The 14,067-nt window shown below is 43.4% G+C and overlaps 1 protein-coding gene across 8 annotated transcripts in view; it reads right to left on the bottom strand.

Moving 5' to 3' along the window:
* gphnb (gephyrin b) overlaps nt 1–14,067 on the bottom strand; it is a 622,746-nt gene that overhangs the window by 50,695 nt on the left and 557,984 nt on the right. For all 8 annotated transcript variants that reach the window (XM_061885720.1, XM_061885721.1, XM_061885723.1 and 5 more), the window contains one exon: nt 11,894–12,031. In XM_061885720.1, coding sequence (XP_061741704.1) covers nt 11,894–12,031 — 138 coding nt within the window. The remainder of the gene's footprint in view (nt 1–11,893; nt 12,032–14,067) is intronic.

The following is a 14,067-nucleotide window of genomic DNA, read 5'->3' as shown; positions in this document are numbered from 1 at the left end:
TTTGAGTCACACATTAACACCTCTGAAGACCCAAGCTGTTTGTTTACATGCTTTTTTTTTTAATGTCTCATTGCTATTTCGGCTTATTGGACCATAATAACAATAAAAACTAAAAATCATCTTTTGATAATATGTACTTAGTCCATAAGTACACAAATGTGTACTCACATGCTAATTTTTATTTGTACACTTTTTTTTCCCAAATTCCAGTGTATGTTATACTCTTCTGACACCACCAGATAGCAATATAAGTGTGCATATAAGCGGCATAAGACCCCAATTCAGTAGTGGAAATAAGAGCTAAAAGATGCTGTCCACACATGTGGCCACTAAGCCTTTAGAGGTTTTGAGACTGTTACTAAAACAGCTTTTTTTCATTTCCGTAATGCCGCTAAAATGTGTTCCATTTTGTCCACTAGCGACGCTGAGATCATTAATTCTGCATTCGTTAAGTCTCGTCTCGATTACTGTAATGTATAATTTTCAGGTCTCCCTATTTCTAGCATTAAAAGATTACAGTTTGTACAAAATGTGGCTGCTAGACTTTTGACAAGAACAAGAAAGTTTGATCATATTACGCCTATACTGTATATACCTCTATATACATATATACCTATATATATAACTATACTGGCTCACCTGCACTGGCTTCCTGTGCACTTAAGATGTGACTTTAAGGTTTTACTACTTACGTATAAAATACTACACGGTCTCGCTCCATCCTATCTTGCAGATTGTATAGTACCATATGTCCCGGCAAGAAATCTTCGTTCAAAGAACTCCGGCTAAATAGTGATTTCCAGAACCCACAAAAAGTCTGCGGGCTATAGAGCGTTTTTTATTCGGGCTCCAGTACTCTGGAATGCCCTCCCGGTAACAGTTCGAGATGCTACCTCAGTAGAAGCTTTTAAGTGTCATCTTAAAACTCATTTGTAAACTCTAGCCTTTCAATATACCCCCCTTTTAGACCAGTTGATCTGCTGTTTCTTTTCTGCTCTGCCTCCCTCTCCTTTGTGGAGAGGGGGGGACACACAGTTTCGGTGGCCACGGATGAAGCGCTGGCTGTCCAGGGTCGGGACCCAGGGTGGACCACTCGTCTGTGCATCGGTTAGGGACGTTTCTGCTCTGGCGACCTGTCTCCGCTCGGGATGGTCTCCTGCTGGCCCCACTATGGACTGGACTCTCACTTTTATGTTAGATCCACTGTGGACTAGACTCACAATATCATGCTAGATCCACTCGTCGTCAATTGTACCGGTCGCCCGGGGGAGGGGGCGGTCCCCTCCAAGGTTTCTCATTGTTATCCCATTAGGTTGAGTTTTTTTCTTGCCCTGATGTGGGGGATCTGAGCCGAGGATGTCGTTGTAGCCTGTGCAGCCCTTTGAGACACTCGTGATTTAGGGATATAAAATTAAACATTGATTGATTCCCTCCAAATTAAATTACAGGTTGACCACCATAGTCATAATTTTTGTGCTGAAGAAACTTTTATATGACTTTAACTCCAGACTTCTTCTGTTTATTTGATACTGTCATTACTGCCACAAGTGGTGGAAAAGTGCATTACAAATGAGTAGTGCTGCGACCCGCACGGACCACAGCTGATAAACACGTATTTTCCGGTGGCCCTCCAGGGGGTGCTTAGTGTCCCACAATGGTTAAGAAACACTGCATTAAATCACTCCAAAACAACCACTAGACAACCTTTCCTCCAGCACATCACCGCCCGTCCAATACATCCTGTTTAAAATAATTGACTTTCAAGGCTATAACCTAACCCCGCCATATTGCTTCCTCACATCCTCATCGTCCTTTCCTCTCACGGTCCACCATGAGCCTGCAGTCGCTTGACCCCTCGTCTTTGGAACTCGCTACCCCCTGAGCTCTGCAATATTGACTCATTCACTCTCTTCACATCGAGGCTTGAAAAATGTTTATCTACTTTGACAACAGCTATTTCAGCTCACATTTGCAATTTTAACTGACGTTTTAAGTTTGTTATTTATTCTTGTACCGGTTTATTGGTACCTTGTATGTCTTGTTTTTTGCTGCGTTTCTGCGTACTCAGACAGGAACATATAAATAAATGCAGACATAAATAATTATTATAGGGATGTCTTTAAATTTTACACATTGTCGCATCCATGGCGTTTTTATTTTTATTTTTTTTACTCTTTGCGCGTGACAGCCGGTGAATGTGTTCTGTGGACAGACTTTTTTTTCTTTCTTTAACTCCACCTGTGTTTTTAAAATGGATTTATAACATATCCACGATTATGTTCCTTTGTTCTGGCTTGGGGAGTTCTTTTACCCGGCAGTCTGAGAGTCTGTATATGGATCATGACGCAGGGAACAAGGAAATGTCAAGTAATGTGAGAGGCAACATGTGTGTGTGTGTGTGTGTGTGTGTGTGTGTGTGTGTGTGTGTGTGTGTGTGTGTGTGTGTGTGTGTGTGTGTGTGTGCGTGCGTGCGTGCATGCGTGTGTGTGTGCGGGTGTGTGAGCACCTTAAAAGTTCCGGCTATCGTTCGTTTTATTAAGTGATTGTTAATCAACCACCCCCTCGGCATCCTTTCAAATTCTGGGCAAAAGCTGCAGTATTTTATGGACATACAAACATCAGAATCCGGTTTAAAATCCGATGTTTTTACCGCATTGTTAATAGCAGGGATGTCCGATATTATTGGACGATAAATGCCTTAAAATGTAATATCAGAAATTATCGGTATTGGTTTCAAAATTATCAGTATGTTTCAAAAAAGAAAATATATGACTTTTGAAAACACTGCTGTGTACATAAGGAGAAGTACAGAGCGCCAATAAACCTTAAAGGCCCACCGAAACCCACTACTACTGACCACGCAGTCTGATAGTTTATTAACATTGCAACACATGCCAATACGGCCTTTTTAGTTTACTTAATTGCAATTTTAAATTTCCCGGGAGTTTCTTCTTGAAAACGTTGCGTAATGATGACGTGTACGCGTGACGTCATGGGCCGTTAGGAAATATGAGCGCTGCACACACACACACAGCTAAATGTCGTCTGCTTTAACGGCATAATTACACAGTATTTTGGACATCTGTGTTGCTGAATCTTTTGCAATTTGTTCAATTAATAATGGAGGAGTCAAAGTAGAAATATGGAGTTGGGAAGCTTTAGCCTTTAGCCACACAAACATACGGTGATTCCTTGTTTAAAATTCCCGGAGGTGAAAGTTTACTATGGATCAGAGCGCGGTCAAGCGAACATGGATCGCGACCGAATGTCAACCAGCAGGTTTTAGTGACAAAATTGTGGTAAAAAGTCGCTTCTTACCAGAGATCAGCTGAGCTGGCCCCGTCCATAAAGCTGCCGTCGACTTCCCTGAGACATTGGCGTCAAGACACCCGTGGACACACACCTCCGACTATCAGGTACTGTTAAACTCACTAAAACACTAGCAACACAATAGAAAGATAAGGGATTTCCCAGAATTATCCTAGTAAATGTGTCTAAAAATATCTGAATCCGTCCCAATGCAATTGCGTTTTGTTTTTTTTCTAGTCCGTCGCTATGAATATCCTCAAACTAATGGGGAAATTGTAGTTTTCTCGGTCAGAATAGCTCTTTTTGTTGGAGGCTCCCATTAAAAACAATGTGAGGATGTGAGGAGCCCTCAACGGGTGACGTCTTCGTCTGCGACTTACGGTAAAGGCAGGGCTTTTCTGTTAGCGACCAAAAGTTGCAAACTTTATTGTGGATGTTCTCTACTAAATCCTTTCAGCAAAAATATGGCAATATCGCGAAATGATCAAGTATGACACATAGAATGGACCTGCTATCCCCGTTTAAATAAGAAAATCTCATTTCAGTAGGCCTTTAAAGGCACTGCCTTTGTGTGCCGGCCCAGTCACATAATATCGACGGCTTTTCACACACACAAGAGAATGCAAGGCATATTTAGTCAACAGCCATACAGGTCCCACTGAGTGTGGCCGTATAAACAACTTTAACATTGTTACAAATATGCGCCACACTGTGAACCCACACCAAACAAGAATGACAAACACATTTTGGGAGAACATCCGCACCGTAACAAAACATAAACACAGCAGAACAAATACCCAGAACCCCTTGAAGCACTAACTCTTCCGGGACGCTACAATATACACCCCCACTACCCTCCCACCTCAACCCCGCCCACCTTAACCTCCACATGCTCTCTCAGGGAGAGCATGTCCCAAATTCCAAGCTGCTGTTTTGAGGCATGTTAAAAAAAATAATGCATTGTGTGACTTCAATAATATGGCAGTGCCATGTTGGCATTTTTTTCCCATAACTTGAGTTGATTTATTTTGGAAAACCTTGTTACATTGTTTAATGCATCCAGCGTAGCATCACAACAAAATTAGGCATAATAATGTGTTAACTCCACGACTGTATATATCGGTATCGGTTCATATCGTAATCAGTAATTAAGAGTTGGACAATATCGGAATATAGGGTATCGGCAAAAAAGCTATTATCGGACATCTCTAGTTGATAGTCATATCCAACTGGGTCTGGGCGATAAAACAATATCAATTTATGTCGCGATAGACAAGTAATGGAAGCCAACGAAAAAATGCATTCGGTAAAACGTTCAATAATTTGTTCTGTGTTGGAAGAAATTGAAAGTAGTGAAGAATGGTTGGTTGTACGAACAAAGGTACTCGCTCCCTGGTAACCAAAGAACGTAGGAAGTGATCACTACTGCTTCACCGTCATCTTTAGAGAATGTAAACAGGGAAACAAGGAAAAACCGGCTGTGTTTGTGTTGCTAAAGGCAGCCGCAATACACTGCTTCCCACCTACATCTTTCTTCTTTGACGTCTCCATTATTAATTGAACAAATTGCAAAAGATTCAGCAACACAGATGTCCAGAATACTGTGTAATTATGCGATTAAAGCAGACAACTTATAGCTGGGATCGGGGCTGGAACAACATGTCCGCTACAATCCGTGACATCACGCGCACGCGTCATCATACCGCAACGTTTTCAACAAGATACTTCGCGCAAAATTTAAAATTGCAATTTAGTAAACTAAAAAGGCCGTATTGGCATGTGTTGCAATGTTAAGATTTCATCATTGATATATAAACTATCAGACTGCATGGTCGGTAGTAGTGGGTTTCAGTAGGCCTTTAAGAAGGTCGTCACGTAAGTAAACAAAATAGGAGTCAAACTTTCACATTCTCCTAACATCCGATTATATTAATTATATATCCATTATATTAACATAACATACGCACACACGCACACACACACACGCACACACGCACGCACGCACGCACACACACACACACACACACACACACACACACACACACACACACACACACACACACACACACACACACACACACACACACACACACACACACACACACACACACACACACGCACACACACACACACACACACACACACACACACACACACACAGTCGGCTTTCAAATTTTGTATTGATGATGGTTGATTGAAAGCATTGGACAGTTTCCCCACTGTTCTTCCACTTTTTAAAAATGCTTTGGACCGTTTTTAATCTTATTTGTAAAGTATCACCTCTGAAAAACTTGGCTCTTCAGGTACCACCACAATGACCAATATTAAAATACACCAGCGTAGTGGGCCAAGTATTCATTAAAAACAAGCAGAGGTTTTATTAAATAATTATATTTCCTATTTTTGGCCACTGTAACACTACACACAGTTTGAACAGTAAAGCTGTGTTTGAATGTATGAAAATAAAGTGAATACCGCTTCCTGCCACTAAAATAAAAAAATTAACTTAGGCCAAAAAAAATGGTACGATTAAATATTATTTTTAGCTAATCGCATTATAACACTGACAAGGAGTTTTTTTATGCACTCTGAATCAATTGGCGAGTGTGCAGGTGTACCTATTGTTGTGACCAGGTTAATACGTAGTGAAGTGAAGTGAATTATATTTATATAGCGCTTTTCTCAAGTGACTCAAAGCGCTTTACATTGTAACACCCAATATCTAAGTTACATTTAAACCAGTGTGGGTGGCACTGGGAGCAGGTGGGTAAAGTGTCTTGCCCAAGGACACAACGGCAGTAACTAGGATGGCACAAGCGGGAATCGAACCTGCAACCCTCAAGTTGCTGACACGGTCACTCTACCAACCGAGCTATGTCGCCCCAATACATACAATGTTTATGAAGTTTATTTTCGACCTTGTGGAGAAAAAAAATAACGGTGACAACTTCATCCATCCATCCATCATCTTCCGCTTATCCGAGGTCGGGTCGCGGGGGCAACAGCCTAAGCAGGGAAACCCAGACTTCCCTCTCCCCAGCCACTTCGTCTAGCTCTTCACGGGGGATCCCGAGGCGTTCCCAGGCCAGCCGGGAGACATAGTCTTCCCAACGTGTCCTGGGTCTTCCCCGTGGCCTCCTACCGGTTGGATGTGCCCTAAACACCTCCCTAGGGAGGCGTTCGGGTGGCATCCTGACCAGATGCCCGAACCACCTCATCTGGCTCCTCTTGATGTGAAGAAGCAGCGGCTTTACTTTGAGTTCCTCCCGGATGGCATAGCTTCTCACCCTATCTCTAAGGGAGAGCCCCGCCACACGGCGGAGGAAACTCATTTCGGCCGCTTGTACCCGTGATCTTATCCTTTCGGTCATGACCCAAAGCACATGACCATAGGTGAGGATGGGAACGTAGATCGACCGGTAAATTGAGAGCTTTGCCTTCCGACTCAGCTCCTTCTTTACCACAACGGATCGGTACAACGTCCGCATTACTGAAGACGCCGCACCGATCCGCCTGTCGATCTCACGATCCACTCTTCCCTCACTCGTGAACAAGACTCCTAGGTACTTGAACTCCTCCACTTGGGGCAGGGTCTCCTCCCCAACCCGGAGATGGCATTCCACCCTTTTCCGGGCGAGAACCATGGACTCGGACTTGGAGGTGCTGATTCTCATTCCGGTCGCTTCACACTCGGCTGCGAACCGATCCAACGAGAGCTGAAGATCCCGGTCTCTGAGCTGCAACCTTATCGTGGTAGAGGAGTTTGCGTGTCCCAATGATCCTAGGAGCTATGTTGTCCGGGGGCATAAAGCCCCCTGGTAGGGTCTCCCAAGGCAAACAGGTTCTAGGTGAGGGATCAGACAAAGAGCAGCTCGGAGACCTTTATGAAGAAGAAAAAGCATGGACCCAGATTTCCCTCGCCCGGACGCGGGTCACCGGGGCCCCCCTCTGGAGCCAGGCCCGGAGGTGGGGCACGATGGCGAGCGCCTGGTGGCCGGGCCTGTTCCCATGGGGCCCGGCCGGGCACAGTCCGAAGATGCAACGTGGGTCACCCCTCCAATGGACTCACCACCCATAGCAGGGGCCATAGAGGTCGGGTGCAATGTGAGCTGGGCGGCAGCCGAAGGCAGGGCACTTGGCGGTCCGATCCTCGGCTACAGAAGCTAGCTCTTGGGACGTGGAACGTCACGTCACGTCACTGGGGGGGAAAGAGCCTGAGCTAATGCGCGAAGTCGAGAAATTCCGGCTGGATATAGTCGGACTCACTTCGACGCACAGCAAGGGCTCTGGAACCACTTCTCTCGAGAGGGATTGGAGCCTCTTCCACTCTGGCGTTGCCGGCAGTGAGAGGCGACGGGCTGGGGTGGCAATTCTTGTTTCCCCCCGGCTCAAAGCCTGTACGTTGGAGTTCAACCCGGTGGACGAAGGGGTAGCCTCCCTCCGCCTTCGGGTGGGGGGACGGGTCCTGACTGTTGTTTGTGCTTATGCACCAAACAGCAGTTCAGAGTACCCACCCTTTTTGGGAACACTCGAGGGAGTACTGGAAAGTGCTCCCCCGGGTGATTCCCTTGTCCTACTGGGAGACTTCAACGCTCACGTTGGCAACGACAGTGAAACCTGGAGAGGCGTGATTGGGAAGAATGGCCGCCCGGATCTGAACCCGAGTGGTGTTTTGTTATTGGACTTTTGTGCTCGTCACATTTTGTCCTTAACAAACACCGTGTTCAAACATAAGGGTGTCCATATATGCACTTGGCACCAGGACCCCCTAGGCCGCAGTTCCATGATCGACTTTGTAGTTGTGTCATCGGATTTGCGGCCTTATGTTTTGGACACTCGGGTGAAGAGAGGGGCGGAGCTTTCTACCGATCACCACCTGGTGGTGAGTTGGCTGCGATGGTGGGGGAGGATGCCGGACAGACCTGGGAGGCCCAAACGCATTGTGAGGGTCTGCTGGGAATGTCTGGCAGAGTCTCCTGTCAGACAAAGTTTCAATTTCCACCTCCGGAAGAACTTTGAACATGTCACGAGGGAGGTGCTGGACAGTGAGTCCGAGTGGACCATGTTCCGCACCTCTATTGTCGAGGCGGCAGATCGGAGCTGTGGCCGCAAGGTAGTTGGTGCCTGTCGGGGCGGCAATCCTAAAAACCCTTGGTGGACACCAGCGGTGAGGGATGCCGTCAAGCTGAAGAAGGAGTCCTATCGGGTCCTTTTGGCTCATAGGACTCCGGAGGCAGTGGACAGGTACCGACAGGCCAAGCGGTGTGCAGCTTCAGCGGTCACGGAGGCAAAAACTCGGACATGGGAGGAGTTCGGGGAAGCCATGGAAAACGACTTCCGGACGGCTTCGGAGCGATTCTGGACCACCGTCCGCCGCCTCAGGAAGGGGAAGCAGTCCTGTATCAACACCGTGTATGGTGCGGATGGTGTTCTGCTGACCTCAACTGCGGATGTTGTGGATAGGTGGAAGGAATATTTCGAAGACCTCCTCAATCCCACCAACACGTCTTCCTATGAGGAAGCAGTGCCTGGGGAATCTGTGGTGGACTCTCCTATTTCTGGGGCTGAGGTCGCTGAGGTAGTTAAAAAGCTCCTCGGTGGCAAGGCCCCAGGGGTGGACGAGACCCGCCCGGAGTTCCTTAAGGCTCTGGATGCTGTGGGGCTGTCTTGGTTGACAAGACTTTGCAGCATCGCGTGGACGTCGGGGGCGGTACCTCTGGATTGGCAGACCGGGGTGGTGGTTCCTCTCTTTAAGAAGGGGGACCGGAGGGTGTGTTCCAACTATCGTGGGATCACACTCCTCAGCCTTCCCGGTAAGGTTTATTCAGGTGTACTGGAGAGGAGGCTACGCCGGATAGTCGAACCTCGGATTCAGGAGGAACAGTGTGGTTTTCGTCCTGGTCGTGGAACTGTGGACCCGCTCTATACTCTCGGCAGGGTTCTTGAGGGTGCATGGGAGTTTGCCCAACCAGTCTACATGTTCTTTGTGGACTTGGAGAAGGCATTCGACCGTGTCCCTCGGGAAGTCCTGTGGGGAGAGTGCTCAGAGAGTATTGAGTATCGGACTGTCTTATTGTGGCGGTCCGTTCCCTGTACGATCAGTGCCAGAACTTGGTCCGCATTGCCGGCAGTAAGTCGAACACATTTCCAGTGAGGGTTGGACTCCGCCAAGGCTGTCCATTGTCACCGATTCTGTTCATAACTTTTATGGACAGAATTTCTAGGCGCAGTCAAGGCGTTGAGGGGTTCCGGTTTGGTAACCGCAGGATTAGGTCTCTGCTTTTTGCAGATGATGTGGTCCTGATGGCTTCACGGTGACAAATTTAAGATATATATTTAAACTGTGTACATTTTCAAAAGATAAATTCTGATTTTTTTTGGTGAGGGTGTGGGATGGTTTCCTTTGCAGTCTGGGAACACCTCCAGAAACAAACATCTTGCAGACCGACTCAGAAAAACGGGTTGTAATGGCGACTGAGAAGCTAATTTTACACCAAAAGATATACCCAGTACGTATTATCTAGACCAGGAGTTCTTCACCTATTTCACCTGGGGGCCCAACTTTTCCAGGGCCCACTCAATCAGTAACACTAAATTAATAATTTTACTTTTGATTTTTAACATCAGATTCAATAATTATACCTAACCCACTTACAGTTTAACAGGATACACCTTGTGAAATGGTATGAAAGCTTGTGTTAAACACAATGATTATTATCAAGGCTTAGGTCAGGCTGGTTACAACAATTGAAACTAATCAAATATACTGCAAAAGAAGGAAATCATACAAACTATTGAAATATAAATGTACATACAAATACACAGTGCTAAAATGAATCAATTTAAACTAAATAATAATATAAAATATAATAGATATGTTTTGTTCACTAAAATTGGAGTGCAAATGAAAATACAGCTTCCCCACTTTAGTCATCAGTTTTGCGCTTAAACAACTTATCTATGACTTTAGCTCCAGACTTCTTCTGTTTGTTTGAAATCGTCATTACTGCCACAAGTAGTGGAAAGGTGTATTACAACTGAGCCCATACGGACATAGCTGATGAACACATTTTTTCGTTAAGAAACACTGCTAGACCAGTGTTTCTTAACCATAGGGTTAACCATAACCCATTGATTAGCTACAAGCACCCTATTGAGAGCCGCTAAAAAAATTCCTGTTTCTCAGCTGCGGCCCGTATGGGTCGCAGCGATGCGATAGTTGTAATACACACTTCCATCATTTGTGGCAGTAATGACAATATCAAACAAACAGAAGAAGTCTTGTGCTAAAGTCATGAAGAAACGCAAAAATAATGACTAAAGTGGTGAAGCTGTATTTTAATTTGAACTTGAATTTTATGGAAAGTTTAGTTAAGAAACATATTTATTGTTATCTATTATTAATTTAGTTTATTTCAGAACTAAACAGTTGTATGTATATTTCTTTTTAATTCGTTATTAATCCCTTTTTATGCAGGATATTTAATTCGTACTTCCTTTTTCTAATCAGCTTGATCCAAGTCTAAGGTTTACTGTATGTTAATGAAATAACAATATTTGTGATTACCAGATAGTTTCATATAACTTGAAAAGGTTGTTAACCTGTTAAACTGTAAGTCGGTTCAATAAAATTATTGAATACAAATCAATTCAAGAGTAAGTTTACTAATTCAGTGTTTATCTTTGAGTGGGAACCGGGCCCCTATGTCGTGGAAAAGTTGGGCCCCGAGGTCAAGGAGGTTAAGAATCCCTGATCTAGACCACACGGAAGTGTTTTAAAGGTAGTTCAAAATCCTTATAGGTCCACTATAAGACATTAACAATGTATATAGTTTCGCAATATAGTTTCATGTTGAAATTTTTCCCACCTCTAAACTTGAACCAATTGGTTTACTCACTGCATTACTTAGCAATCCAGTTGTTTTGTGTTTGCTTGCGAGTTGTAAAGCCCATTCGAGCAAGTGTGAGTGTGTGTGTTGTACAAAAAGCTGCTATAGCAAGTTTCCCACAGTGTTTACCGGTCGCCATTTGAAATTAGCGTTAGCATATTGCTACATCAGCAAGCATTCAAGCCTATTCAGTAGGACGCGGCAGACAAGGACATTGCAAACGACAGGGCGGCGGGAACACTATGTTCACTTTCGTCTGCTGGGAGGTTGCAATATCCATCCTTCTATCCATTTTCTACCGCTTGTCCCTTTTGGGGTCGCTGGAGCCTATCTCAGCTGCATTCGGGCAGTAGGCAGGCGGGGTACAGCCTGGACAAGTCATCACATCATCGCAGGGCCAACACAGATAGACAGACAACATTCACACTCACATTCACACACTAGGGACCATTTGGTGTTGCCAATCAACCTATCCCCAGGTGCATGTCTTTGGAAGTGGGAGGAAGCCGGAGTACCCGGAGGGAACCCACACAGTAACAGGGAAAACATGCAAACTCCACTCAGAAAGATCCCGAGCCCGGGGTTGAACTCAGGACTACTCAAGGCTTTCGTATTGTGAGGCAGACGCACTAACCCCTCTGCCACCCTGCTACCCAGGTACAGTATTTAAAAATAAAAGCCTCCTTGGGGCTCACCTCTGTAGTTGATGATCTCAGTCCCCAGGACGGCGGTCATCTCCAGCACAGTGATGAAGGCCTTGTCCATGGAGGTGAGGGGGAAGGGGGACATGCGATGTCTCCGGGCCACCTTAGTGATGTCTACAGCACTGTGACCTGAGGAAGAGCGGGACATCACATAGTTTACCTCTCATGACCATTTCCACATGTTTAAAAAAACAAAAACAAAATAGATCACGCAGTATAGTTCAATATAAAATGCAATTTGAAAAAGCTCATGCTGGATTGAATCTCAGCCTGAACACGAACCACTCAAGATGTTTTTTACCCTTTAGGTCCATGAGTCACTTGAGGAAAAAAGTACCTGATAAAAATTCTGATTTGCGTCACCAACTTTGGCAAGCAGGATCAACCTCCACATACACATTGTTGTATTATTCATCATGGTATTGGTACAGTCTACTCGTAATAATACTGTTTCTCTAAAATTGTTTACCTTCTTATTATATATACTGTACATAATCTAAGACAGTGGTGTCCCATCCATGGCCCGCGGGCCAAATGCTGCCCACCAGAAACTTACATTTGGCCCGTGAGACGAGACAAGTTCAATTTCAATAAGCAACCCGGGCGTAAACTTAAATACACAGGGGTCTGACAGGTGGCAATTTATCACCCCCTTGTGGACAAAGTAAAAAACTCAGGTCAGTGACCATTATGCTAACCACATTCTTAACATTACAAGCACAAAATTTACCTAAATGACCCAATCCAAACAACCTTTCCTAGTCATGGGGAAGAATTTTTTAACACTTTAGTATGCGGAACATATTTTAAGTAAGAAATACTTAATTCAGAGTTATTTCGACACTTGGGAAACATATAAGGGTTAGGGTTACTAATAAGCAATAATTATGAGGTTATTAAAGGAAGACTCTTAGTTAATGGCTTACAGGTTGTATAATAAGGCCATGCAGAATAAGGCATTAATAATTATTTAATAATGACTAGTTAAGAGCCAATATGTGACTAATTTACATGTTAGTAAGCTACTAATTAAAAGTTAATATGTTCCCCATACTAAAGTGTTACCTTTTTTTCTTTTCTTTTTTTTTAACCATCACAAAAAGTCAACACACATGGTCACACATTACAAAACCTGCTCAGTGAAATTTGTGGATATTATTTAAAAAACGCCCAATTCGTAATTACACCCATTTAAATCCATTGCAGGGCATGATGGGAAAAACGCTAAAGCCTCACTCCACGCGTATCCATGTTTGACTTTTAGCTGCGAGATATTTCTGATTGATTACAAAGCTTTAAAGAAGTCGTCACAGAGGTAAACAAAGTCGGAGTTAAACTTTCACATAACATTTTAATATTCAATCGATGTTTCTGTGGTTTAGCCGTTATACATTGCTCAATACTTGGGTACAGCGGAATATATTTTAGGTCAAGAAAAAACACAAAAAGCTATATCATTCCTACAAGCCTGTTTCGCAGGTTCCCCTGCTCGTCTTATATATATATATATATATATATATATATATATATATATATATATATATATATATATATATATATATATATATATATATATAAATATACATATATATACACGTATATATACATATATATATACAGTATACACACATATATATATATACATATATATATCTATATATACACATATATATACACACACACACACATATATATATATATATATATATATATATATATATATATATATATATATATATGCGCACAATGTTTTTTAACAATGTTCTAAGTGTTCCTTGCAACTTTAACATAAAAAACACAGGACTAAAAAAAAATGGATAAAAAATATCATATTGCAGTTTTACTTGTTTTATACCACACATACCTAAATATAAACATGGCAGTAAAAGCACATACTCAGAGGTAATTTTCAAATGACTGTATTGTCCTAATTAATATAATCTAATAGTAATAATTAATTATAATTGTAGAAAGAAACACCACCAAAGGCTTCCTTATTGTCCATCTGATACATTAATTTTCTTGAGAGCGACCAAAAGCGCTAATTTGTGTTGATAAACGAGAGATGATGAGAGGTTCTTATCACACTTCAACATCTCTAACATGGAGATGCAGTCTATTTGCTAGGTCAGCATTGCAAAAAAAGAACATTTTCTTAACTGTCT

Source organism: Nerophis ophidion, linkage group LG24 (assembly GCF_033978795.1).
Source record: "Nerophis ophidion isolate RoL-2023_Sa linkage group LG24, RoL_Noph_v1.0, whole genome shotgun sequence".
Classification (NCBI taxonomy): domain Eukaryota; kingdom Metazoa; phylum Chordata; class Actinopteri; order Syngnathiformes; family Syngnathidae; genus Nerophis; species Nerophis ophidion.
The sequence above is the reverse complement of the archived record's forward strand: the minus strand, read 5'-3'. Positions and strand labels throughout refer to the sequence as shown.